Source organism: Plectropomus leopardus, chromosome 16 (assembly GCF_026936395.1).
Source record: "Plectropomus leopardus strain MGB_pleo_1.0 chromosome 16, ASM2693639v1, whole genome shotgun sequence".
Classification (NCBI taxonomy): domain Eukaryota; kingdom Metazoa; phylum Chordata; class Actinopteri; order Perciformes; family Serranidae; genus Plectropomus; species Plectropomus leopardus.
The window spans coordinates 19552256-19576767 of NC_142191.1; the positions used below are offsets into that span (position 1 = coordinate 19552256).

General features: G+C 38.0%; 1 protein-coding gene across 2 annotated transcripts in view; it reads left to right on the top strand.

Moving 5' to 3' along the window:
* The window catches only part of lama2 (laminin, alpha 2), a 246784-nt gene that overhangs the window by 46755 nt on the left and 175517 nt on the right, over positions 1 to 24512 (top strand). For both annotated transcript variants that reach the window (XM_088089255.1, XM_088089256.1), the window contains exons 2-7: positions 1213 to 1383; positions 3904 to 4016; positions 18361 to 18412; positions 19204 to 19394; positions 23314 to 23493; positions 24289 to 24378. In XM_088089255.1, coding sequence (XP_087945381.1) covers positions 1213 to 1383; positions 3904 to 4016; positions 18361 to 18412; positions 19204 to 19394; positions 23314 to 23493; positions 24289 to 24378 — 797 coding nt within the window. The remainder of the gene's footprint in view (positions 1 to 1212; positions 1384 to 3903; positions 4017 to 18360; positions 18413 to 19203; positions 19395 to 23313; positions 23494 to 24288; positions 24379 to 24512) is intronic.

Sequence of the window (24512 nt, forward strand, 5' to 3'; positions counted from 1 at the left end):
CTTCGATTATCTGAAGATAAAATGAATACGGCTCTCACAATCTGGTAGGGGTAAACGATGTTAACTGCATTAGACTGTACCGAAAATACACCCAGATTAACTTGGATGGTATAAAACACCTGCCCTCCCCCTCATGTTTCACACTAATTACTCATAACCTCAGAACAGCAGCCATACAAGCGTGAGCTGGCGCACTCGGAACAAGACGATACAGAGAAACGGACATAATTTTAGTAGTTTGAAATACAAAACCTGCGTGCAAAGCAGCAGGTGCTGGGTGTCCCTACTGTACTGTGCTGTGATGCATTTAGCAGTTTTTTTGGCTTTGAAGAAGAAAGCCAGCTGCTGCATCTACATATCTATCAGACATCGCTCATTACTGTTAAATGCAGTTGATTTTCATCATCTATGCAAGCCATCACTAACCTGGGATGAGCTATGATCTGACTGGGCTGCCGTTGGTAACGAATTTCCCCTGCTATGATCCAGGGGTGGCTCAACAGTGTGAGATGTAGTATTACCACCATTCTTTATTGTTTTTGCAAATTACCTTATTTATCCTGATGTTTGTACTTTGTAATTAAGCTTTATTGTTAGGCCATCATTAGGCATATTGTTCCTTTTTATATTGTAAAGATGGCGGTTTTAAAACAAATTAAATACTCATTTGTTGTTAAATGCAGAACACAGAAAAGCAATGAGGTGCAATAAGTGGCACAATGGTTTTTCAGATGCTTTGATTGTGTATTGGTGCTATGATGCAGAATATCCACCAAAGTACAAAACTGTCAGCACCAGGTAGAGTACTTGATGAAGGGAAGGTTGAAGCACATAGGGAGAAACGATGGACTTGTCTTTCAGTGTGGGCGTGGGATTCTCCTCCGGTATGTTTAGCACTGTTACCAGGTTTCCCTCGGCATGGAAAACCTGAAAAGTCATGGAATTTCACAGTCACATTTCTCAGGCTTGTGAAAGATATGAAATTAGTAATATCATGGGGGGGGGGGGTTTGCTTTTAAACTCACAGCCAAATGCAGAGATCGATATGACTTCATCTGTGAGTGTCAAGCATAAACAAGTGTATTTTAAAATTATTAAACTGTTAATATTCTGCTGCATCTGTATATCTGTCAGAAGTCAGTACTTACACACACACAGCTATTTTTTCATCATCTATTTCTGTATTTAATTGCCTGTGTGCTTTCTTTCCAGGACTGTTCCCGGCTGTGTTGAACCTGGCGTCCATGGCTGAAATATCCACTAATGCTACCTGCGGTTCAGCGGGTCCAGAGATGTTCTGTAAGCTTGTGGAGCATGTACCAGGCCAGCCTGTTAGAAACCCTCAGTGTCGAATCTGCAACCAAAGGAGTACAAAACCATTTGGTAAGAACAATTCACACACACGCACACATGCAAGACTTATAGGCATGGTGATTACAATAATTAATCATGCTAGATTAGTTAATTAGTGCCAGATCGTCCAGATGTTAACCAATCATTTTGTCTGAAACGATAATTACTGAATGAACTGAAGAATCAATCGCAACATGACAAGATGACAATGCAAAATTAGCCTGTGATCATAATTCAAACAGCCAACTAGACAGTATGCTATTTAGTCAGTCAATGATTCAGTTAACTGCTCAGGCAGTTTTAAAACCATCCAATCAGTTAATCAGTGAAGCAGTCTGTCATCAACCAGTCAGTCAGTCAGTCAGCTAGTGAGTCCGATTAGCTTTTGTGACTTGCTTAGTGAGCTTTGCTTAGTTGGCTTCCTAGTCAGGCATTTATTCAGCGAGGATGAGAGGACAAAGAAGGAAAGAATATACTGCTGCAAAAAAGGGTAATAAGGGACCGCAAGAAGAGCTGGAAAGAGTGAGGTGAAAATATGTAAGATAGATTAACTGAGACCAAAATGGTCATCATAAACACTTCTATCTCCATTAATACTTAGACCTAAGACTTGTGCAATTTGAGTGATATTTTGAATTGCTCAGTGTAAAAGAAATAGTTCCACATTTTGTGAAATATTCTTCTTCACTTTCCAGCTGACATTTAGATGAGAAGATGGATTTCACTGTTATACCTGCCCTTCTGATATGAAGCTGGACACAAGAGACAGTTAGCTTAGCTTAGCATCAATCAGCAAAACAATCTGCCTACCAGGACTGCCAAAAACTTAGTAATTGACACTTTGCTTATTGTCTGTTTAATCAGAGTTTTTACATTGATATTTTAGAGGGAGTTTGGTGGAATATTTTTTGGGAGGGCACCATTACTTTGGGGACACTTGTTGTGACCATGAGGTGGGCAACCAGACCAAGAAATAGACCGGATTACAATGCTAATTTACAATAATTTAGGTGTAGAAAATCTGTGTGTCATGACATAAAATCAAACAGTGCCGTGCAAATGCTGCCTCAGATTGGTAGTTCAGCTACCTAAAAAAATCTGTATCAGTTTAAGTTTACACAGTATTTATGATATTATAATTGCTTTTTGAAAATAAAGGTAATGGGAATTGAAGCAGTTCTGACAAAGCTGCCTGGCTCTGTCAACAAAAACAGTAATTTTACTTCACAAAACACTGGAGTTGCTGGTCTACTGCAGCCTTGATTGGTTAGTGTGTAAGGTAAAGCGGAGCAAAGAGCAAACTTACGCTGATATCAACATCTTTTTCTTGGTGGCTAACTTACGTTTTGCTACGTCCCCGTCCACAGCAGTAAAATGTTCAGTTTCTTTTCAAGTAAATGTGGTTTATTGAAGATGAAGGCAAAACAAGAAAATACATAAAAAAAGGTCCGACAGGTAGGACCACAGTGTTTAACCATATATCTTCAAACGTACAGTCACAGCAGAAAATGACAACAGAAATCAGCAAGTTGGCCAGCTTAACATCTGTGATTTTAATCAATTGCCAGTTGTGTATTTGGATTACTGTTGTTAGCACAACTTCATAGTGATTTGGCCTATAATATCTCAGCATGTAAACCCCACATAAAACCACAAGCTGTCTTTACTTCACGCTTTGTATGAGATAAACAAAATGATATGTTAGTTAGTAAGCGTCAGAGGTGGAAATTTGATGTATTGTTTCACCTTTGGATAGAGCCAGGCTATGTTTCCGGTCTTAACCTAGCAGTTTCCTGGCCTCGGCTTCATATTTAATAACAGATATAAGGTGGCATAAATCTTCTCATCTATCTCGTAAGAGAAAGACTATGAATACTATTCCCAAAATGATGAGTTTTGACTGAAATATGCGGGGAGAGGAAGGATGCTGTGAAAAAGAGAGGAGAGAAAGGACTTTTACACAGAGATATATAGCTCTTGCATTTTTGCTAGGGATAGTTGCCATGGTTTTTTTAACAGAAATGTCACACATAAGTAGCCTGGTGATTGACAGCCGCAAGTCAACCTGAAACCTACATCCTCACATAAAAATACTCTCTCACACACGTAAACACCCAAACATTATCATACACTCAGCATACATAAAAGTTCTACATAATGACCTTGGCTATGTAACACACCAATAATGTATTTTCCTCTGGTTCCATTAGAACTATTGTGTTGAATAGTAACAGCAGCTGGGAGTAGATTCTGCAAAAAGGGTGACTTTTTGTTTTTTTTTAATTCAGGAGTGACATAAAAATCATCTGAAATTGAAAGGAAATCTATTATTCTGTATTTTACAAGGGGGGAAATGTGCTTTTGTTATGTCACCTTGGTGACAAAAAGCCAAAATTTTACAAAAAAACAAGGAATGGAGAGGAACATATTTCCATTAGCACAATGCTGGATTCGAGACAAATAGATTTTTTTTATATTTAAAATTTTAATAGAATAAAATAACTAATATCACCCCTTTCTCTATTTTGTGTGCTTTTTATGTGTGTACAGAGCAACATCCCATTGAGTATGCCATAGATGGGACCAACCGTTGGTGGCAAAGTCCCTCTATCAAAAATGGAATGGAGTTCCACTATGTGACGATCACTCTGGACTTAAAACAGGTAGACGCACACACAAACACACACATTTGCGCGCTCTCTCACACTCACAGGCAACTTGTAATACTAAACTTGTAAGGATATTGTTTTGATTTCCACATCTATTCCCTAGAGGCTTAGTGCAACCTTAAACTAATACTTCAGAGTTTCAAACATTCCCTCCCCATAGCACTGAAAGTTGGCTCCTTTTTCACACAGAGTGACAGCTGTGGTTGGCCTGGATTTATGTTGGATTTTAATGGAGACTCGTTATGACTGGAATCTACTGTAACCGCCGTGAATCAAACCTGACCACAGCCTCTATTGTCTGCGATGACACAAACTGCAAGCATTTTCTGTTTATCAAAGTTGTTTAACAGCATCAAAAACACGAATACTTTACTTAGATTTAATTGTGAGGTTTTAGCCACTTTGTTAAATATTTTAAATCTGAGGCAGTTGCTAAAGCAGTATCAGGAAAACTGATCAAAATTAGAATTATTGCAGCCATTCTTGACAGTTTTGTTCCAGCAAAAGCCACCCAGAAGTCTATAAAATGGTCCCCCTCTCTTTTTGATGGAGTCATAGTGTTTTGCAAAGATTCAGTGTGTGAAATACAGATACATTGCAATTATGAATGTATTTTTAATGACTTAAAGCCACCCAGAAGTCTATAAAATGGTCCCCCCCTCTTTCTGATGGAGTCATAGTGTTTTGCAAAGATTCACTGTGTGTGAAATACAGATACAATGCAATTATGAATGTATTTTTAATGACTTAAATACAGTCACAAGTCCATAAATGGACTTTTAACAACATTAACTTTGTCTACAGGCTACAGCACAACAAAGCAAGAAAAAACAGTAAACATTCTCCAGAGCCTACTTATTTACTAATGGTAGAAGCTCAAATATCAAAGAAAAATGACAAAAATGACAAAATGGGGCAGGCAAAACACGACGCTTGGAAATACTCGTGGTGTGGTATGACACTGTGCAGCGGATGGAACAAAACTGGGTTGCGGTTGGACCGTGTAGAGCAGTTTCCCCCCCTGTTCCCTTAGAGTTAAGATAGCAGCGAAGATGACTATTCATTTCGTGCTGTGCCTTACTTTTGCTAAACATATGCAGATTGAAAATAATCTGGAGATGCTCTGTTTTAAAATACGACCAAACATTTCAGTAGATGTCAGTTTTTGATCCTTGATGAGCTAGGGATGCACAATAATATCAGCACGTCATCAGTATCAGCAGATATAATCTTTGTAATGAAATATTGGAATCGGCCAACAAACTGTTTTCTGCTGATGTCACAAATAGATATATATATTTTTTAATTGCCAGAGTGAGCATGTAGCATCTTTTCTCTCCATAACAATGATCAGTAGGGTCTTAATGCTCTTGACTTTTTATTTTTATTCTCACATTTATTTCTACTTGTTCATCCTCAGAGTTACTGCCATCATGTTGCTTTTCTGTTAGGATGTTGCTCCCATGACCACTTGAACACACCAGACTGATTGTTGTCATTGTTTATGCCATTAGGGCAATTAGTTGGTCTTTGTTTTATTATCCAAAGAATTAAGCTCCACACTATTATTTCAGCAGTGCTGGAATTAGTTATACCATCTTTGCTATCAATCATTTTCAAAAGCATGCTTGTCTCTCGTTAAATAATTGGGTTTCCATTTTTTATTTGGAAGGCTTGGCAGGAGTGTCGTTGATTGAGTGGCTGTGTATGGCATGTGATGATTTAGTACATCTAGTTTAGTTTAGACGTGCGATTAAACAGATTACTGCGCCAGGGTATAATTATATAGATGTCTTGAGAATAAAACTAATGAGGGTGAGAGTCTTTAGTCTATGAGAAACCCTCAGTTCATTAAGAGATGCCTTTGAAAAATAGCTTTTAATGAAAAAACAGATTAATTTTAAATTGATAATAAAAAGTCCAATATTTTAGACAAAAATGCAACAATTAAAACAAAATACCCAAAATAATACGAATTAGCAAGAAGTACTTAGACCTCTAATATAAATGAATATTGCTTTAGCAGAATGTACAATTTACATTATGGCTATCTGGTCCAGCGTTAAAATATATTTTTAGGGCCTCATTGGACAAAGGGTCATACTCCTGCTGTTAGAATGTTGTGATATTGAATCTGCGTCAACATCTTTGTCTCTCTCCCATCTTTTCTGTCTGTTTACAATGCACTGCAGAGATGCTTTAAATTAATCAAAAAAGTAGTTGGACAATGGATCTAGGAGAAAAAATAATGGAACAGATATGAGGGACAATAGGAGACATTAAAGGAAAATACAAATAGGAAACAGAAAAATAAACATGTCACAAAGTCACAGTGCAGAGGTTTAGAAACAGTTATGGCAAACTGTAAAGCAATTTCAACAAAAGTGCTTTAAAAATGCAGTCCAGCATTATTGTTTAACACCATTTAATTAGCTGTCCTTTTCACAAAATAAACATATTACTTAATGTTACCTTAAAAGTTAAAACCCAAAATGTGAAGCCATCTCCAAGCATCAAAACTGCCTTTCAGTCTTCACATTGTGAGGAACTTGCAAAGTCTAAAAATGCATTCAGACCTAACTGCTTAAGAAAGATGTATCTTAATCCACTACATTTATAAACCATGGTTAAGTAAAGAGTGAGCCAACTACAAAACAGCATTGTCTTTAAACTCTCACGCCAAAAATGATTAAAATGGCAAACCAGTAGGCAACTGCAGCAAAATCTGAAGTGACTTAAGGCAGATTCATAGTTGTGCATGGGCTGTTGTGAGAGTCTTTACTTGTCTGCTGTTGTGTCAGCATCGCCCTGCAATTACACCTCCAAAACACTAGTTGGCGGTGGGGTTTCTGTGTCACTGTGTTGAGTTTCTGTGAAGTGCAATGAAGTTTGATTAATTCAAATCACAGCTAAAAACATATAAAATAGGGATTAATAGCAACAATATTAAACAAAAGTACAGTATTTAGCTACATAATAACCCATGAGTTTCACAGACAAAACAACTTTTTTGCTGGCCATATACAAAGTGCTAACATTATCTGAATAAGCCTGTGGCATTTTATATTGCATAACCTAGCAGTTAACAGTTTTTTCCTTCACTCTTTTGAAGCCCAGAACAACAACAACATTTAACAGAGGTAATGTTACTAAATTCATCTCCATTATAACTCCCAAGGTAAATTGACAAAACAGTTGTCTTTTACTAGACCTTCTTTTCCCCACATATACAACAATCTAATGTTATTAGCATACGCATATAACATTTCCTGTTGCATAAATAAGCCTAATGGCTAATGGATCTGTCTCTACTTATATGAAGCCAGGATAAAACACAACCAAGACTAAAAATGGTATTTTGTTGGGGCTTTATTGTCCTCACAATTTGTTGTTTCTAATATGTGGAATAAAAGTCAAACAAAAAAATCCACTGAGGGGACTGGCTTTCAGTTACAAAAGTAAACTGGAGGTAGTTACACTGTTGGAGAGGTGCACATCAGGCCGCCGCGTGTCTATACACAGCTTACGCCATAGGTTAATCAGACAAGGAAATATAAACCGTGCTTTAGTCAGCAAAGAGGAGAAAGCAAAGTCTTCCAGAATCAAACACATCTGAGACTATTAAGATCTCTCCCTTTTTTGTAATTGATATGGAAAAACTTGTACTCTGTCAATCATCATTTTGATAAATAGTGAAATAAACCTGAGTTTAATAACAACACAAATCTGATGTCAGGGAAACCTTTGGTGCAGCACATATGCATGGACAGAGAAGTAACAAAAACTTAAAGTTGACAAAAACAGTTTTAGCCTAGACAATGTCTGTCCCACGTCATTCAGATCCTCGTATCATCACATCGCCAGACAAGAGTCGGACAAAGTGTGTGTCACTCGGGAGCATTATCAAAGTCGACCTCTTATCACCCAGACAGGCAGGAGCCTCTCAACATAAAACATGCTAAGTGTGAAGGGCACTGATGATCCTCACGTCAACTACATTTCAATGCACAAATTAAAAAGTATTATGAGTTACAGAATAAAATGTATCTTCATGATCTTTTTTTTTTGTTCACAGCAATATTTCTGTACTATTATTAAAACTTCATTACACAGTCAAAACAGCTCATTGGTGTTCGAGACCTGTTGGATGTGACTCTGCTGCAGACATTGCAGTGTGTTAGAGTAAACAAAATAACACCAAAAATTATTATTAAAAAACACAATTTATATGGAGTTGAATTTAATTTAGAGGCAGAAAGAGAGAGGAGAAAAATAGTAAGCGGCAAAAGTGAGGTTAACTTTATTTATTTATTTTCCAACCATCACATACGTAGAATTTAATTATTCTCTGGTCAGGAAGTCGAGGAGCAGCCATCTTGAAATGTTAATGACTTCAGGCCCATCAATCACACCTTTCACCGCTGTGGTGTGGCTGCAGAATATAGCATATACACTCCCAAATGGTCTCACAAACACACACTCACACACACGTTTTCACATCTGTCACCAGAGTGGTACAGCCAGTGAATGCATCTGCCTGGTTACACACTTTTTCACTCACCCACTTCTGACCCTGATATTAGTGTGTGGAGCAGGAGACTGACATGTGCATACACACACTGTTCTTGCTCATATCCACCATCAGACTAACTTAGAGATGTGCAAAACATTGAATGAAAAAATGATTATCATCGCTGACAGCTGAATAATGAGTGTGAGTATGAAAAAAATCCTCGTCTTGTTCCATTTGTCACAAGGAGGTTCTTTAAAAGCTTAATACTGGTGTACTTTTTCTCAATGACCACTCACTGGGCCGCCTCAGCTCGAACAGCCATCTTCATTAGATGGCCGTGTTTGCCTTGTTCACAGCATTGTATTATGTGTCATTATTTCAGTGAAAAAGCTTTCAATCTCACTATAAGGAAGTCATCGTTACTGTATGGGGAGAAGCAGAAATGAATATGTGTTCTGAGTTTGTCACACAAAAAAATGTGTTATCAACCAGTCAAATTTAAATGATTTAAAAAATGCTAAATTTATCAAACTAGGGTTCAAAACTGTGAAAAAAAGCAGTATTGCCTGCTCTGAAGTGCTTGGGGGCATATCTGCTGGAAGCCTGTCTTGCCCGTCAAATATGGCTGCGTAGTTGATATGTCACAGCAACAGGATGATGCAGTCAGTGTGACAATGTGTCAAAAAGTGACAAAGGAGCATTATGAGTCACTAATATCTTACAGAAATATTATTTGCAATAATCCACCTTCCACCTTCTCTTCTCTTTTTGTTTGTCTTGCTCAAACACATCCACATGTGGTGCTCAGTCCTTGTCTCTTTCTGTCTCCAGCCAATTTTGCTACTATAATGCATAAAGTTGGCAGTTTGCCGGTTGTGCCATGTTTGGATTGTTGATTAATGCATGTTTTTGAGTGTTGGCTCTTATAGTGAGTGTTACATATGCACTGGTTTTTTCAGTTGCCTCTCTGTTAACTCTGCTAAATTTGTGCTAAATTTTGATTTTTTTTGCAAGTGTAGGTGATGCTTTTATTGGTCAGTATTGGACGTTGGTATAAACTCTATATAAACTCTATATAGAGCATATAAACTCTATAAATTCTCCCCTTTACTGTGACTGCAAGCTGGCCAGGTTGTGGTTTTCAAATGTCGAGGCTAAGATGGAAAAGATGTGCATCAGCTCCAATCCCGACCACGTGGACAAGCAAGACCATCTCTGTGTCCATCTAGGCTAACATATCTATCATATCCTTTGTTTCGCCAATACTTGCCTAAATCCTCGAATACTGGATAAAATTCGACTCTTTCTATATGCAGATCTTATAGCACAGTGGACTCCGATGTGAGAGGGGGAAGAAGTTTGTACTTTTGGGTGAATAAGGACTGGTGTGATAGTGGGAATGTGAGGTGATATCCTGTTCTTGCTTACCTTGCACCTCAAGGGGAATAAACACTTTGGATCTGAAAAACAGAGTTAACCACCAAACACTGAAGAACTTAAGTGAGTCTTTTTTCAGAGCAAGCAACGGGTTTCACCTGCAGCTTCCTCAGGTTCGCTCAGTGACGTTGCATTAGTATCTCTACTCATGTAATGTCACTGAGCAAACCTGAAGAAGCCGAAACACATTGCTCGCTCTGAATAAAATCACAGTTAAGTTCTTCAGTGTTTGGTGGTCAACTTTGTTTTTCACTTTAAATGTTCCTGCTACCAACCAGCACCTGATGATTGCACTGGCTGTGCAAGGGGAGTTTTGTTCATTGTTTAAACACTTTGGATTGCTGCCGTGTGCTGTTCAGGGGCAGCTGCAGAAGGGAGTCACCCAAAACTACAGTGAAATCATTCCACAACTAGAAACATGGATTAGCAGACCATCTGTAAACATGGACAATTATGAAGCACTTTACTATAGGCTGTGGTAAGTGAGTGTTGTAACTTGTGATTGTGGCAGAGAGAGCAACTGATGCTATGTGCTATTAGGGAAGGGTCACGTTAATGATGGCTCCACTGTGTCATTCAGCCATAAATTCCCAAAAATTCCTGGACACAAAAAGGATGACAGACAGTCTAACAATGGTCTGACTCAACAATTTAGTACTATATAGTTCACAGTCTCTTCACACGTTTTCAGGAATACTTTGTATATTTTCAGATGTTTGGACACAAGACAGTCTTTGCATCCAACTTCATTAGAGAAGACTGAAAACGATTCTTCTTTCATCACATAACTCTCAGTTTATTACTTTAATCAATTTTGCATTGATCAGAGTAACAGTAGACTGACCTCTCGCCTGATTTGCAGTGATCGACTGGACACTGACTGCCATTAATGTCTGGCTGTATGTGTGTGAACATGTGCATTCTTCAGTGGGTTTGTATACATATGTGTGAGTGTCTTTCAGCCCAATGGAAACCTATTTACCCTCCAGTGCACTGAATTTCCCCTGCGACCCCAGTCATCTCACTCACAAAATGACAGTGGGCTTGTGTGTGTTTGTGTGTATGTGTGGTTATCGCCTGTGACATCACCACCCTCATTTCCTCTCTTGTTATTGTTGAGGCTCTCTGGATGGAAAGACTAAATAATGAGAGAGTGGGAGCTGAGGGTCCATGTGCATTACTGTGTGCGTGCGTGCATGTGTGCGTGCGTGTGTGTGTGTGTGTGAGAGAGAGAGAAAGAGACAGTTGAAGTCTGTGTATGTTCTTCATCGCTTTTAGATGAGTTTTTAAATTATAATTTTGCATCTGACTTTGCAATCAGAATCAAAGTCCTCTGCAGTGACCTGTTGAAGAGGGTTGAAGCCCATTTTTTAGGTTTAACTTACAGGTTTGCACAGTATTTAAATTCCAAATAATCACTCACTTTTTTTTTTCTTATTTTACCTCAATCATTGCACATCACACTTAAAGTTTTCCAGGTATGCAACTCCTAAACGTGAAGTCTTGTATTGCTCCAATCTTAGGCATTAGTATGCATATACATTAAGAAATTTAGTGTATTAGGAGTTTGTTACCGTGAGGGGTTAAACTTGCCTCACCACGGCAACAATCATTTGCCAGCTTCAGATGTGATTCATTTAAATTGCAGTTATTATGGAAATGCGGCAGCCAGTTTGATTGATGGAGAGTTTGTTCGACATGGTCAAATCATGCAGCGCCTCCGCTCTCTGGAGGGCGGGAGTAGAACCTGGCAGTTACCGGGGTCCTGAAAGGGGCTGTCAGTCAAAGTGCCGTCATTATCCACAGCTCTTAAATACTTCAACATATACATACAGGCACACACAAATACACACAGAGACTACAGCATAGATGCATACATATCACAGGCAAAATTACTGCCTTGAATTCAACAAGAGCTTTTGATTGGAAATGATTTTTTAAGGTGCACTTTGTACCTGAACTGTACCTGAATCTGAATAATGTGCCCTTGAAAAAGAAGGAAAATACTACTAATACTATATATGTACTATACTAATATCATATTCACAAATCCCATCCCTCCCATCCCACCTAACAAATATTTCTTGGTAAAAGGAAACACTGACAAACATCATCACATATAAATAAGAAAGTAGCTATGGGTGTCAGAGTGTCAATCATTTTCAGTATCTTATTGTACTGTGCACATATCGACATGCTCGGTTTTACTTCATATAGTTTGTATGTGTCAATGGAGAACGCGCCATAGCTGGAGCACACACTCATCAGCACATCTGTATCACCTGCACATGTGGATTGTGTAAATTAGCAGAGTCCGAAAATAAAGCCAGAGAATTCTCTCACAAAAACACTGTGATCCAAACCTCATTATGAGTCCTAATCAAAATGCAAGGCAAGTTCACTATAACAAAAGTTAAATAAATAAATAAATTGTGTTCACCCATACACCCCTTCAATTTTCAAATAATATCCCAGGTTGGGGGATGCCTCTGATTGTCAAGATCATTTTAGCAAGGTGTGAAGTAATCAGTCTAATTGGTTTAGATATACAGTATAAATGCAGCTGTGACTCACTATAAAGAACCATTGATCAGCAGACTAATTTTTGTGCATCAACTGTTGTTGTAGAAAATCATGCACTCCTTTTCAGTCCTAACTTTGATAAATAATAAAGTAAACTTGTTGAATGATAAAATAAGCTTGATGAATAATACTAAAATGAATTCAATGAGCCTCAGTTGTCCTTACTTGAAAATATATTTATTGCAACACAAAACTGATCAGAAAAGCTGTTGGCACATGGACAGAGACAAACCAAAAATTTAAAGTAACAGAAGAATCATTCACCCTTAAACAGTACTTTTCACAGGTCATATAGCTGTGTCTGTCTAGTTTTAACGTCTACAAGGTTTTGCTCTTGCATTATCTTAATATTTAGACACCCTGAGGTCAGTGAAGGACTCAGGTCCTCAAAAATATCTAATTCAAAAACATGGGTGAATCATACATCTTCATGCAAGTATTCATTACATATTTTCACATGTAATAATTTTCCACGGCAGAGGTGCTTTGCATTGCCCATTCATGGTTAAATGTGGGCATGTAGAGGGCGGCATATGAGGTCAGTACATGTGCAGACAATTCCAGGTGGACTGTGATTTATAAAGGGAACATTGCCTGCAGGTGTGCGTGGCATAGTTTTTAAAATTTGATTATTTTTTGGTATATGCCATTTTTTGTCTTTTGTGTGCACTTACACTTAGTATGAATCCTACGCTCCAGCTCTCATATCACAGGGGAAGACATATGTGGAAAAGTAATGAGTGGAGTTGAGATGTCCTGTTTAGCAGCTGCGTTCAGTTAAATAATATTTAGGAGATTTCTCTCATATTTTGTTGCTCCTACGGGTCATTCTCCTTACTACTGCCTTCAGTGCTGTTAAGTTGAATGTGACTTTTTAGATTCTTGTGTAATTCTGCTTTTGTCTTAATCTTGACTCAAAGATTTAGATCCTATCAAACAACAGGAGGGACTCCCAACCAACTTCAGACTCTCAGACTTACAAATACTTGCATTAGTTATGAGCCAGACATTGTAATCAGCCTTTTTGATCAGTGTTTCTCATGAGGTTACAGATAAGGTAATACTTGGAGCCCTGAAGCAACAAGGTGTCTCTGGTGTTGCCTGTTTAAAATGTTATCAGACTTATTGTCTCAGTTAGATGGCTTTATCATTGAAAACCACTGCTGTTTTTTTATTTTTTACTTTTGGTGGGTTTTTTTATCTTTTGTTTTTTGTTTTTGTCAGCATTGCTCTATCTTTTCTTTATACTTTCCATCATTGTTATTGTTCTTAAAGGAGTAGTTAATTGCTGGAAAGGCGGTCCTTTCATGAAATTAGACTGTCTATACAATTGAAAGACACAAATACTTTTGAAAGTGGTGCTCCATGACCAGAGAAAACATGTACAGTTGTGAATGTACAGTTCAGTTAGCAATTGCAGATTTATACCTCAATCAACTTAAAACTATAACACTGTAATTTGCCAGTCTGCAGTCATGGACATCTTAATGAGATAGAAGCTTGAGCGTGGAGTTCACTGGTTCACGAAATCGGTCATTATAAGGACTCAGTGAACCTTTACTTATCATAGCTATAGCTTTGTTGCACATATGCTTGGATGAAAATGGCATATGCATCTTAAATGGGACATTTTCTGTTACTTTACTTTTTTTAAATTGACTATTGAAACATACCTCAAACTTAGATATAATCTTACTTTTCTCGACTTTATATAATAATTAGTAATATGAGAATAATACGTGATCAGAAACAATATCTTTAATCATACCAGAGAGAAGGTAAATGAAACATCTGCTGTACCCAATGAAACTTTGTTGGTCTGTGTTTGACAGTAGCTCGGGCCAAAGCAAGAATGTGGGAGAAATTGCAGCATCTGGTGTTTTGTGCAGACTAAAGCCTATTTAAAAAGCTTAAGGCTAAATTACGACCAAGTCTGTGAGCGTGCGCGTTTGTGTGTGCATTTGTTTTATTTGTGTGTTTTGGCGGTTCAGATAGAGAGGGAAGACTTAAAGAGAATAGATTTCAATTGGCTGTTACACACCAGGACGTTCCTCAGTTTTATCCAGAGGCTGTTGTCTGTATGCGCTGCACTCCACTGCAGCCTCTCCACCATTTAAGCGATTGTGAAAAACAATAATTTGTCTGTTTTTTTTTTTTGTTTGTTTTTTTAAAATATATTTCGTATTATTTTTCTTGCAATTTGGCTTCAAATTGAACTCTATTCTAATGTGTTTGCTGCAGCGCTGTCAAGAGACTGTCATTCAAAATACTGCAGCATCTCCCCAAATTGTTTTTAGTGGCAGCTCAGTTGAAAAGCAGAGTGATCGTGCGATGAGATGGCTGTGTGGCTCCAGTGAATATCTGCTGCTTGTTTGCCTGCACTCAGCTTGGCAGTTGGGGATGCTGGATTATTCACACTATTTAGAACTGGGCCAAAAGCTACTTTATTAGTCCAGTGAGATGTTAACACATTTTCTCTTGAAGTGACAGTAAATTTTAACGAGTCTGCATACCACGTCTGTTGCTCTGACGGCGTATCCACCTGTGCGTCTGTTTATGTCTGAATCCGGACACAGAAAGGAATTCAGTTTTTTGTCATTGTTATTAATTCTTTTTGCCACATTCTGATCTTTTTTTGTTTTTGATCTGTCTTTTGTGTTCAAATTCTGTTATAATTAGCTGGATCCCTAACTGGAATTGGGGTCTGATGCCAGTTTATCAGGCCAGAGAAATTTTAACACGCTTCCATGTGAATGGCCTGTAAACACCAGCTGTTCAGTAAAACCGCTGTCACTGTGTGTCCAAATCACGCTGAGACAAAATGGATTTTTCACAGTCCATTTGATTGTGGGCAACCCAACCATACTGGACACAGGGCTTAAATGGATTGATTGAGCATTAAAATAAACATTTTAAGTGCTCATTTGGCTGCTCTGCTCAGATATGTGCAAAAAGCCATTCCCTGGCAAGCCATGACCATTTCCTGTCAAATATGTAAGATTGCGAGAACTATGTGGAAATGAATATTAATTTGTGTGGTTTTGAGTCTTAAAATCACCTATGAGATGTAAAAATAGGAGACACTTGTCACATGTGGAGATAAATGCAATTTTGTCGTCGTTACAGACCTGTGAATAACTGGCCTCCACTCCTCTGCAGTCTCAACACTTCTATCTGAGGCAATATATAAATGAGCCGATTTAGTCGGTAGTTTATTTTAGAATCACAGAATTATTCATCAGTGCAAAAACAAAGCACAGATAAGACACTTCATCTGGGGCTAAATGAGTCACTTATTGTTTCACTCTTTAAAAAAGTTCAGTTGGACTTTAAAGTGTTTAAGTTGGAGCATGCAGATCTGCTTTGTGCTCTCTTTTTGAAGTAAAACTAGTGAAAGAAATGATTATTTGATATTTTGCTGTTTTCTGTTCATGTAAACAGAGCACTTCTTTTTTTATGTTGCATTGAAATAATTTCATTTTATACTCTTTTGGTATAACGTAGTAATGTCGCCATTCTCTCATAGAGCAATTAATTATTTTATATTTATATTTCCATTTTTCAATACCACAAAACCTGTCTGCCTTTCACTTTTAAGCAGTATTTATTATCACAGGTTTAAATGAAGTCGTGTCTTTTAATCCCTGCTAGCTCAGCTGTCAATCAAAGACTCCAACTTTGAGCCTTGACGGCTTAAAGGAAAATCTTCAGGGATGATTTTCAGAATTGATATTTATAAGGAAAACCTAATTTTTAAAGGGAAACTTCTCCCCCAAATCATAACTGCACACTTTTAGTCCATTCATCAGTCTAGATTGTTTAAGTGTAAATTGACAACTGTTAGAGAAATCGGCCGTAAAGATGTCTTTCTTCTCCCCAATATTGTGGAATGAGATTGCTCTCGGCTTGTGGTTAAAAAGTAAAATAAAACAAAAACTCAAAGGCTCTGTCCAGAAATCATGACCTGGTTACTAAACATAATCCACAGACCTTGTTGTGAGCAGTTCCACATAGGAACTATTTTCTTTCTACTGAACTGCACGTACCAACTGCATCACTGCGCAGAAGTAAGTGTGCATCTACTCATGGATGAGAGAGTCATGCTCTTGACAGTTTGAGATGTAAAACTGATGGCGTCCTCCTTTGCTGAGCTGTAACGTTAGTTAACTCAGGGGTGCTAGGTGAGCTGTAAAGGTACTTTTCCTCTGCAAGGTGATATAGTTGGCGGGTGTAGTTTGCTGCACAGAGGGAAGAATGAATCTACAGCTAGCTCACATGTCATCACTAAGCTAGCTAATATTACAGCTCAGCCAAGGAGGACACTATTAATGTTTACATCTCGTTTAGACACTAGCACAGAAAAAAAAAACTATTTTTGATTCTGGGGTGAACTGTCCCTTTAAATCACTCAACACCACGTTTTACTCCAAGCAGGGAAGACAGATTCTGTTTTTAGTTGGACTTAATTTTTCTTTTTTTTGTGTGTGTGATTCATTTCGAACATGTAAAATAAATTATTATACAAACAAGCAGACAGACAAATCTCAATCTGTCCTTTAGGGAAGGTACCTGGATTTCAAATGTCTTAACTGTAGAGTAATAATATTGTATCAGTATGCAAATTCAATCTTAGAGGTCCTACTGTTTTCATTTATTTTGTAAAGTATACCTTCTTTATTTAGTGAGATTTTCTTCATCCTTACTTGCATTAACAAGGTCTCAAATGCAACCTGATGAAACTTGTAGACACCCTGCTAGTTTGAGCTTATATTTTAAGATCAAAATTGCCAAACCAGGCTGCAGTGGAAAATAAAAAAATAAAAGATAAATAAAAACTCAGTTTGAAAAGAGAATCTAGCCAATTAAAATTAATACAGAAGACTGATAAAATGATCCATTCATGACGTGAACTCACAGTAAACTTACCTACTTGACATTAAATGTCATGGAAGCAAGATAAACATTTATTTACCAGCCGTGTGATTTCCTGCAGGACAGTTATTGGTGTGTTTATTTGTTGATGCTGTGTTGAGCTTTAGAGGCAAAAAAAAAAAAAAACAACTCGTCTGATCCAAATATGATCAAAAAATAGAATATGACACTGCAACCCTATGCACGCACGCACACACACACACGCACACACGCACACACAGACACACGCACACACGCACACACAGACACATACTGCATTAGTTAGCTGTGTTCATCTATGTTTAGCTGCTGGAGCTGCCTAGCTGTCCCAAAGCTGTCACCATATTACAAGCTACCGCTGAGAGCTCTCTTACACACACACACACACACACACACACACACACACACACACACACACACACCACCCCATCCTTGGTGGGAATACAGGTAACACTGACTCTTTGTAAGGGGTTTGAATGACTGCTATAAGGTTACCCTGAAATACACTTTCTCAGACACACACACAAACACACACACACACACACTTGATAGCTTTCTCCATATTCTAATTGCTGCAATGTGACACTACTTCCCACATCACGAGAAGAAAGAGAGAAATACACAGAGAGGGAGAAAGGATGGGGTGAAAGACGGGTGGTGGAGGGAGACAGGGAGTCAGCATTTGACCTACATCCAGTGTTTGTGTCTGTCTGTCTCATTGTTTATCAAACTGACTGAAAGTCTGTCTAAACAACTATTATTGTATTTGTTAGAAAAACAAAATATAAATAAAATCTGTAAATTTCAGTATTTATTTTTGAACATATAAAATATGATAATAAACATGCTATATGAAATATTTTTCATGTATACTATCCTCACTGTTTTTTCCAGGTTTTTCAGATCGCCTATGTGATCATAAAGGCAGCCAACTCACCTCGCCCAGGTAAGCATTCTGCTTCATAATTTAATTTATGCAGCCTGTTTCAGGTGTTAACTTTACAGCCTTGGTGATAAAATGAGAATATATGAATAAAGTGAATTCCTGGCTTATTTGCCTTCTCTTTTTCTTCTTCTATTTTTTCTTTTCTTATGAACATTTAAATAGAAATAGTATATAATAATCACAACCAATTGAGCAGATGATCCTCCCACAGAGAACAACATAAAAGCTCAAGATTCCACTCAATAAACTGCATTTTTGCTTAAGTCTGTAATGTCACAAGCAGGTGCAGAAATCTAGTATTCCCCTTGAATACCACTTAAATAACAACATGGTGAAAGTGATTTTGTGATTTTTTTCCCCAAAATTTAACTGCATACCTCAGCTTAAAGTTAAAATATTTAAGAATAGTCAGATTTTGGGCATCGGCTAATTATCATGTTTAAATTAAAATGATGGCATATCTTGATAGTTGCATAGTTTGGTAACAGTTTATCTGTATTCTGTTTAATGCCATACAATTTGCTGATTTTGTTTTTTTTTCCCCCATTAACTGGACTCCTATTACTTTAAATTCAATCAATTCAAGTGGAATTTCACTGTGTTGGTCCAAGCTGTCAAGAAACACAGTATATGGAATTGAATGTTCTGTCAATTTTCTATGTATTTTAAGTAGGGTGAACCACACACAGTCTTGGATGTCCATCATTATTTTTATTGATCTTTTCCTCCCTCCTCATTACATGTTTGAAGCATTTGATCATTACTTTCTTTGCCCCTAATTTGGTCCACAGGTAACTGGATCTTAGAGCGTTCAATAGACGGTGTGACCTTTGAGCCCTGGCAGTATTACGCCATCACAGAAACAGAGTGCCTGACAAGGTTCAACATCAATCCACGGACCGGACCTCCATCCTACACCAGAGATGATGAAGTTATCTGCACATCTTTTTATTCAAAGATTCACCCTCTGGAGAATGGAGAGGTAACACTTGTAGCTCCTGATACGCTGCTGCTGTGATCTGTATCTGAGTTAAGCTTAGTCGTGAGTTGAATTGAATGATGCTGGTGGGTTTGGTTTACTCAGGCTCGAATGGAGAAAGGGAGTCAAGTTTTAATAGGCTAGATAAGTTTGGGAAGATTTTGTTTGGGTGAGTGGAGTAAAAGGAGTGTGTTTGTGCTTGGTTGGCTGAAAATACATTGAGCTAGACCAGACTGCAAGATGACTTGGGTTAAACTGGTCAGGTTGACTTGAGTTTAGTTGTGTGTAGCTAACTGTTAAAATTACTGGGTTGACTTGGGCTACTAAATATGACACCTCAAAAGAAGCGTTGTACTGGATTTCATTTTCCTACATTTGAAGCTTTTATTGAGTAAGTGATTCATCAGATTAAGTGAGTTAGACTTTTAACCATTGTTAGAGCTGAAATAGATTTTTTTGTTATAGTGGTTTGATAAATGTGTTTTATGGTGCTGTTAGATTGTTGCTTCACTACGCAGTTATTACAGGTGTTTACCTCCCTTTGTGCTACAAGTGGGAGAGCAAACAATTTTTTGGATGCACTAAAAATGTTGGGGTTTTTTTAATGCCAAATGCCAGCAAGTATGCATTGAAGTGGATTATTTATTAAGATATGCAAAAAGAAAAAAAACCCACAAAAAAACAAAGCTGCACAGCAATCATATGTTGATTTCGAATTTTAATGTCAACGTTATGAATTAAGCTTCGAACTGTTTAGTACAGCTCTTTACAAAGTATTGTTTTTACAGTATTACAACAGTAAAAAAAAAATATATATTTCAGCGATTTTTTTCTTTTTCTTTTTTTGTCTTCAAAATTTTTGGATATTTTTTATAGAAAAAATTGAAAAGTTACTGAAAAGTTTTGAAAGTTTGTCCTTAAAAATGCGCGCGTAAGTAGATCGTTGCTTGTTTTCTAAAAATGTAATAAGGATAATGCAAAACATAGTTCCAATACAGGGTATGAAACTTATATATTGCACAGAGTGGGTATACTTCTTATTAGATGTGCACAATTAATAACATAATTTTTTATCAGTGATTGAAAACACACACTGAAACACACACATGTGCATACACCACTGTTTACTGTTCTGTTGCTTTGATCAGCTGCGTGTGTGATTGCACCCAAGAAGAACAGAGGGGCAAGCCTGCTATTACTGACATTAATGAAGAGAAACACACACACACACACACACACACACACACAGTGAAAACAAATTAATCGCACATCTACATCTCCCACACAGGCCTCTAATTGTCACTGCCTGTCTGAATCTGTATATGCGTTTACATGGGTGCTGGTATGTGTGCCGGCATGCATGCGTGTTCAGTGTGTCTCTTTTGGTGTTGTGTGTCTGTGTCCTGCGGGGGAGCGCTAGAGGGGGTGCGAGCTGGGAGATGTCAAGAGCTGCAAGTAACGACGGAGGTGTCTGAATATGTGTATGTACGGTGTGCGTGTGCGTGTGTGTGTGGTTGACAGCTCCCCAGCCGTCTGATCACAGTGAAACCATAATGAGTCGTAGGCGATGTGTCACAGCATCGCACACACATTCACAATGTCACCCCACCACTCACCACACACACACACACACACACACACACACACACACGCACACGCACATACACACAACCGTCTACGTTACTTCCAAGTGTGCAGCTTGCACCCATCTAGTGTTCCCCCTTGACACACACATACACACATGCGTGGTCAGCCCACTCTCTGAGACTTTTTTGCAGATCCCAAATGTTGCTCTTGGCCACATTAGTGAGACAGACAGATGGACAGACATGCAGGCAGACAGGACCTCACACTCCTTGTTATGTGGCTGTGTGATTATTGGTGATACAGAATATAAATTCATGCTTTTTCTTCGTCCACATTGATTCAGAGGAACAGCACTGTAGTTATGATAAAAAATGTCAATTTCTATGGTAGACAAAATGAAAATGTCTTCCAGTAACAGTACTATGTTGCTGTACGAGGTGTTCTGGTGCAGAAAAGCAACAAACTCTGTGGATAGAAGCCTCATTTTGTATTTTTGTAATCTCAGACAGTGACTCAACAGTTTGTTTTTTTTTTTCAGATATCAGGACATTTGATATACGATGGCCCTGAGAGCTTAAGTCTCTGCAAATTGAGAAAACGTGTGCAAATACACAACATAAGTAAATGAAGAAACATAATCGGTATTTAGAAAAAGCAGCTGACAACCAAATGACTCCAAAACAGAGTAAATCCTCATAGCCCTCCATGTTTAAATGCCCAACTTTACAGCAGAAATAAACATGTTAACAACCACACACCATAGCAGCAACAAACATGTTTCAGCATTGTGCATCACGCTTAGTGTCCCCTGGAAGCAGTTTCTGTTGTGTTGTGACCTTCTTGCAGCATTTTTCTAAATGCTGTGCATGTATCTTCAAGATGATGTTTCTGTCATCATTGGTGACTTTCTAAATGCTGCAAATGTAGTCTTTTTTTCTAAATTTCAGTGCATTGAACTGTCAGGGCCACTGGATTGATGTCAATCATCAAACAAAATTTGGATCTGTTAAATGAGTTCAGACCTGCTGCCTTAATCTATGTTTTTTTTCTTTGTCTCAGTTTCTGATGTTAGTGCAGATCACCTGCTCAGTCAGTGATGGTGAAAACAAGGTCACATTCAATTTAAAAATGGTGTGCTCCATTTTGCTACGGTGTCTGGGTTTAGCGACATGTTTCCTCGAAACGGTCTGAAACGGTGTACAAGCAAATCATGGATGTATAATACATCCATGGACCCAATCCCAGTCAAATGTGCACAAACCTCTTTGTATTAAAATGGCGTTGCACTTGCACATGTTCAACGCACCACGTTGAAGAAACACTTTGCCACGTATGTACAATTAGGTCCTCTTGCAGTGATTACTTGAGTGCTGTCACATTGTGCAGGAAAGGGTAAAACTGCTCTGCAGTAAATTACATATTTTAGTAAAGATAGTCCACTAATGGTATCTGGTATGTGCCTATAAAAAACATGTTTAACTGATGCATCAGGGGAATCTTAAATGAATGCTTTGTTCCCATTGTGTATTCTTTAAATGCTTTATGCCACATTAGCTCACCCTGTGTTTACCTTAGCAGATGGTTGGTTCTTGTTAGGTGAGGTTGAAAATGTAAAAGGTCAGCAGCTGGTCTGTAGTGGTGGGCGGCAGATTCTCACGAGGCTGCTGGTTTTATCTGTTGATTTTTTTCAGCTCTATCTTGTTTTGTCAAACTTCCAGGGGTTTGTTTTTTACTCAGTTTCATTGATTTATTGCACAACACATACAAACACATTTAGGATTCCCTTTAAAGTTCCCAGTTCGAGTCACCTTGTACTACTTTTACATGGGCTGGTGGCACTGCAGTATCTCCTGGTGGTTCTTTAGAACCAGCATCTGAAATCTGTCTTCTCTTGGCACCACACAACAACACACACATTCCTCTCTTTCTTCAGCCATTTTGCAATTTGTACCTCTGTAATCAAAGCTGTTACATTTAAGCATTTTTTGGAATTTAAGTTATATTATCGAGTTAGTGACTGAAAACAAATAACAGAGTGGTTGAGGCTATTTGCAGCCTTCATTTCAAAGTCTTGACTTTTTTTGCTTATGCAAGTCTTTTTGAAATTTAAGAACATAAACAACACTTCCTGTTACAACAAGGTTGTTGCTACCCATCCTCCTCCTCCTTCCGATCTGTTTACGTTTGTTGTCTCTTTGGCTTCACTGAAGACGTTTCTCACTCCCTCCACCATCTGCCACTGCGAACAGCTAAAAGCACCTTTAATGTTTGCCTCAGCACAGTGTCTCACTTCAACTCTGCTGTTGTATGTCACTACCTATCTGTCTATGTATAGATCCACACGTCTCTGATCAATGGCCGGCCCAGTGCGGATGACCCCTCCCCGACCCTGCTGAACTTCACCTCCGCCCGCTACATCAGGCTGGTGTTTCAGCGAATCAGAACGCTCAACGCCGACCTCATGACTCTGACACTGCGTGATCCGAAAGATATTGATCCCATTGTGACGAGACGGGTGAGGCTCAACACACTTTTCTGTTCTTTTCTGTTCATTTGGAAATTTTGAATATGTGCCACTAAATAAAGTATTGAAATAATGGCATGTAAAAGTAATGACCTACTATGTCATAATTGTGATGAGTTGTGTCTGCACATAAAGATCTTAGTCACTTATTTACTAAATCTCGAAAACAATGTTTGAATGAATGACTTAAAGTCATACTGAAAATATACTGATACAGTCTAATATTTGCATTTATTAACAATTCTATTACCAGGTTTAAAGCATTTCTTTGCATTATGGTCTGTGCCATATAACCATATGACTGGTTAAATTTGGATAATTTTCATTAAAACTTGTATCATAAGTCACTAATTAATGACCAAGTAAATAACTATTACTATTTCTTTTTAGCAATGACATTTTATATTTTATAACATAAATATATGATAAATTATAGTTCAAAGGTCAAAGGTGTGAACCCTAAATTGATCCTGAAGGTCAACACCTTGCATGGTTATTTGCTGCCATCTGTGTGTGTGAATTGTTGAGTTGAGGACAACTGTAAAGTGCTTTGGATAAATGTGCTATATAAATGCAGTCATTTTGCAGCGCTGATGTTCAGTCATCAGATCAGATGGAGTTCGGCACACCGTTATGACATCATCTGTTAAGTCTGGATGTCCTTTTTGTGTAAGACACTTTCACTGAGATAAGAGGAAACAATCTTGGTTTAATCCTGCCCATTAAACAGCTTATTAACATTTTTGCACAAATGATCATGTGCTCTCCCTGTCTCTGTGTTTACAGTACTATTATTCCATTAAGGACATCTCGGTCGGAGGGATGTGTATCTGTTATGGCCACGCCAGAGCTTGTCCACTCAACAAAGTTACAAAGGTAAATGCTTAACTTTCTGTATGTCCACTTAACAATACCACCAGGGTAATGGAGCTCCTACCTGCTGTTAAACAGGAGCAAAGAGCACCCTCAGGCACCTGCTTTTTATCTGCCGCCTTGTATCAAACTTTCTT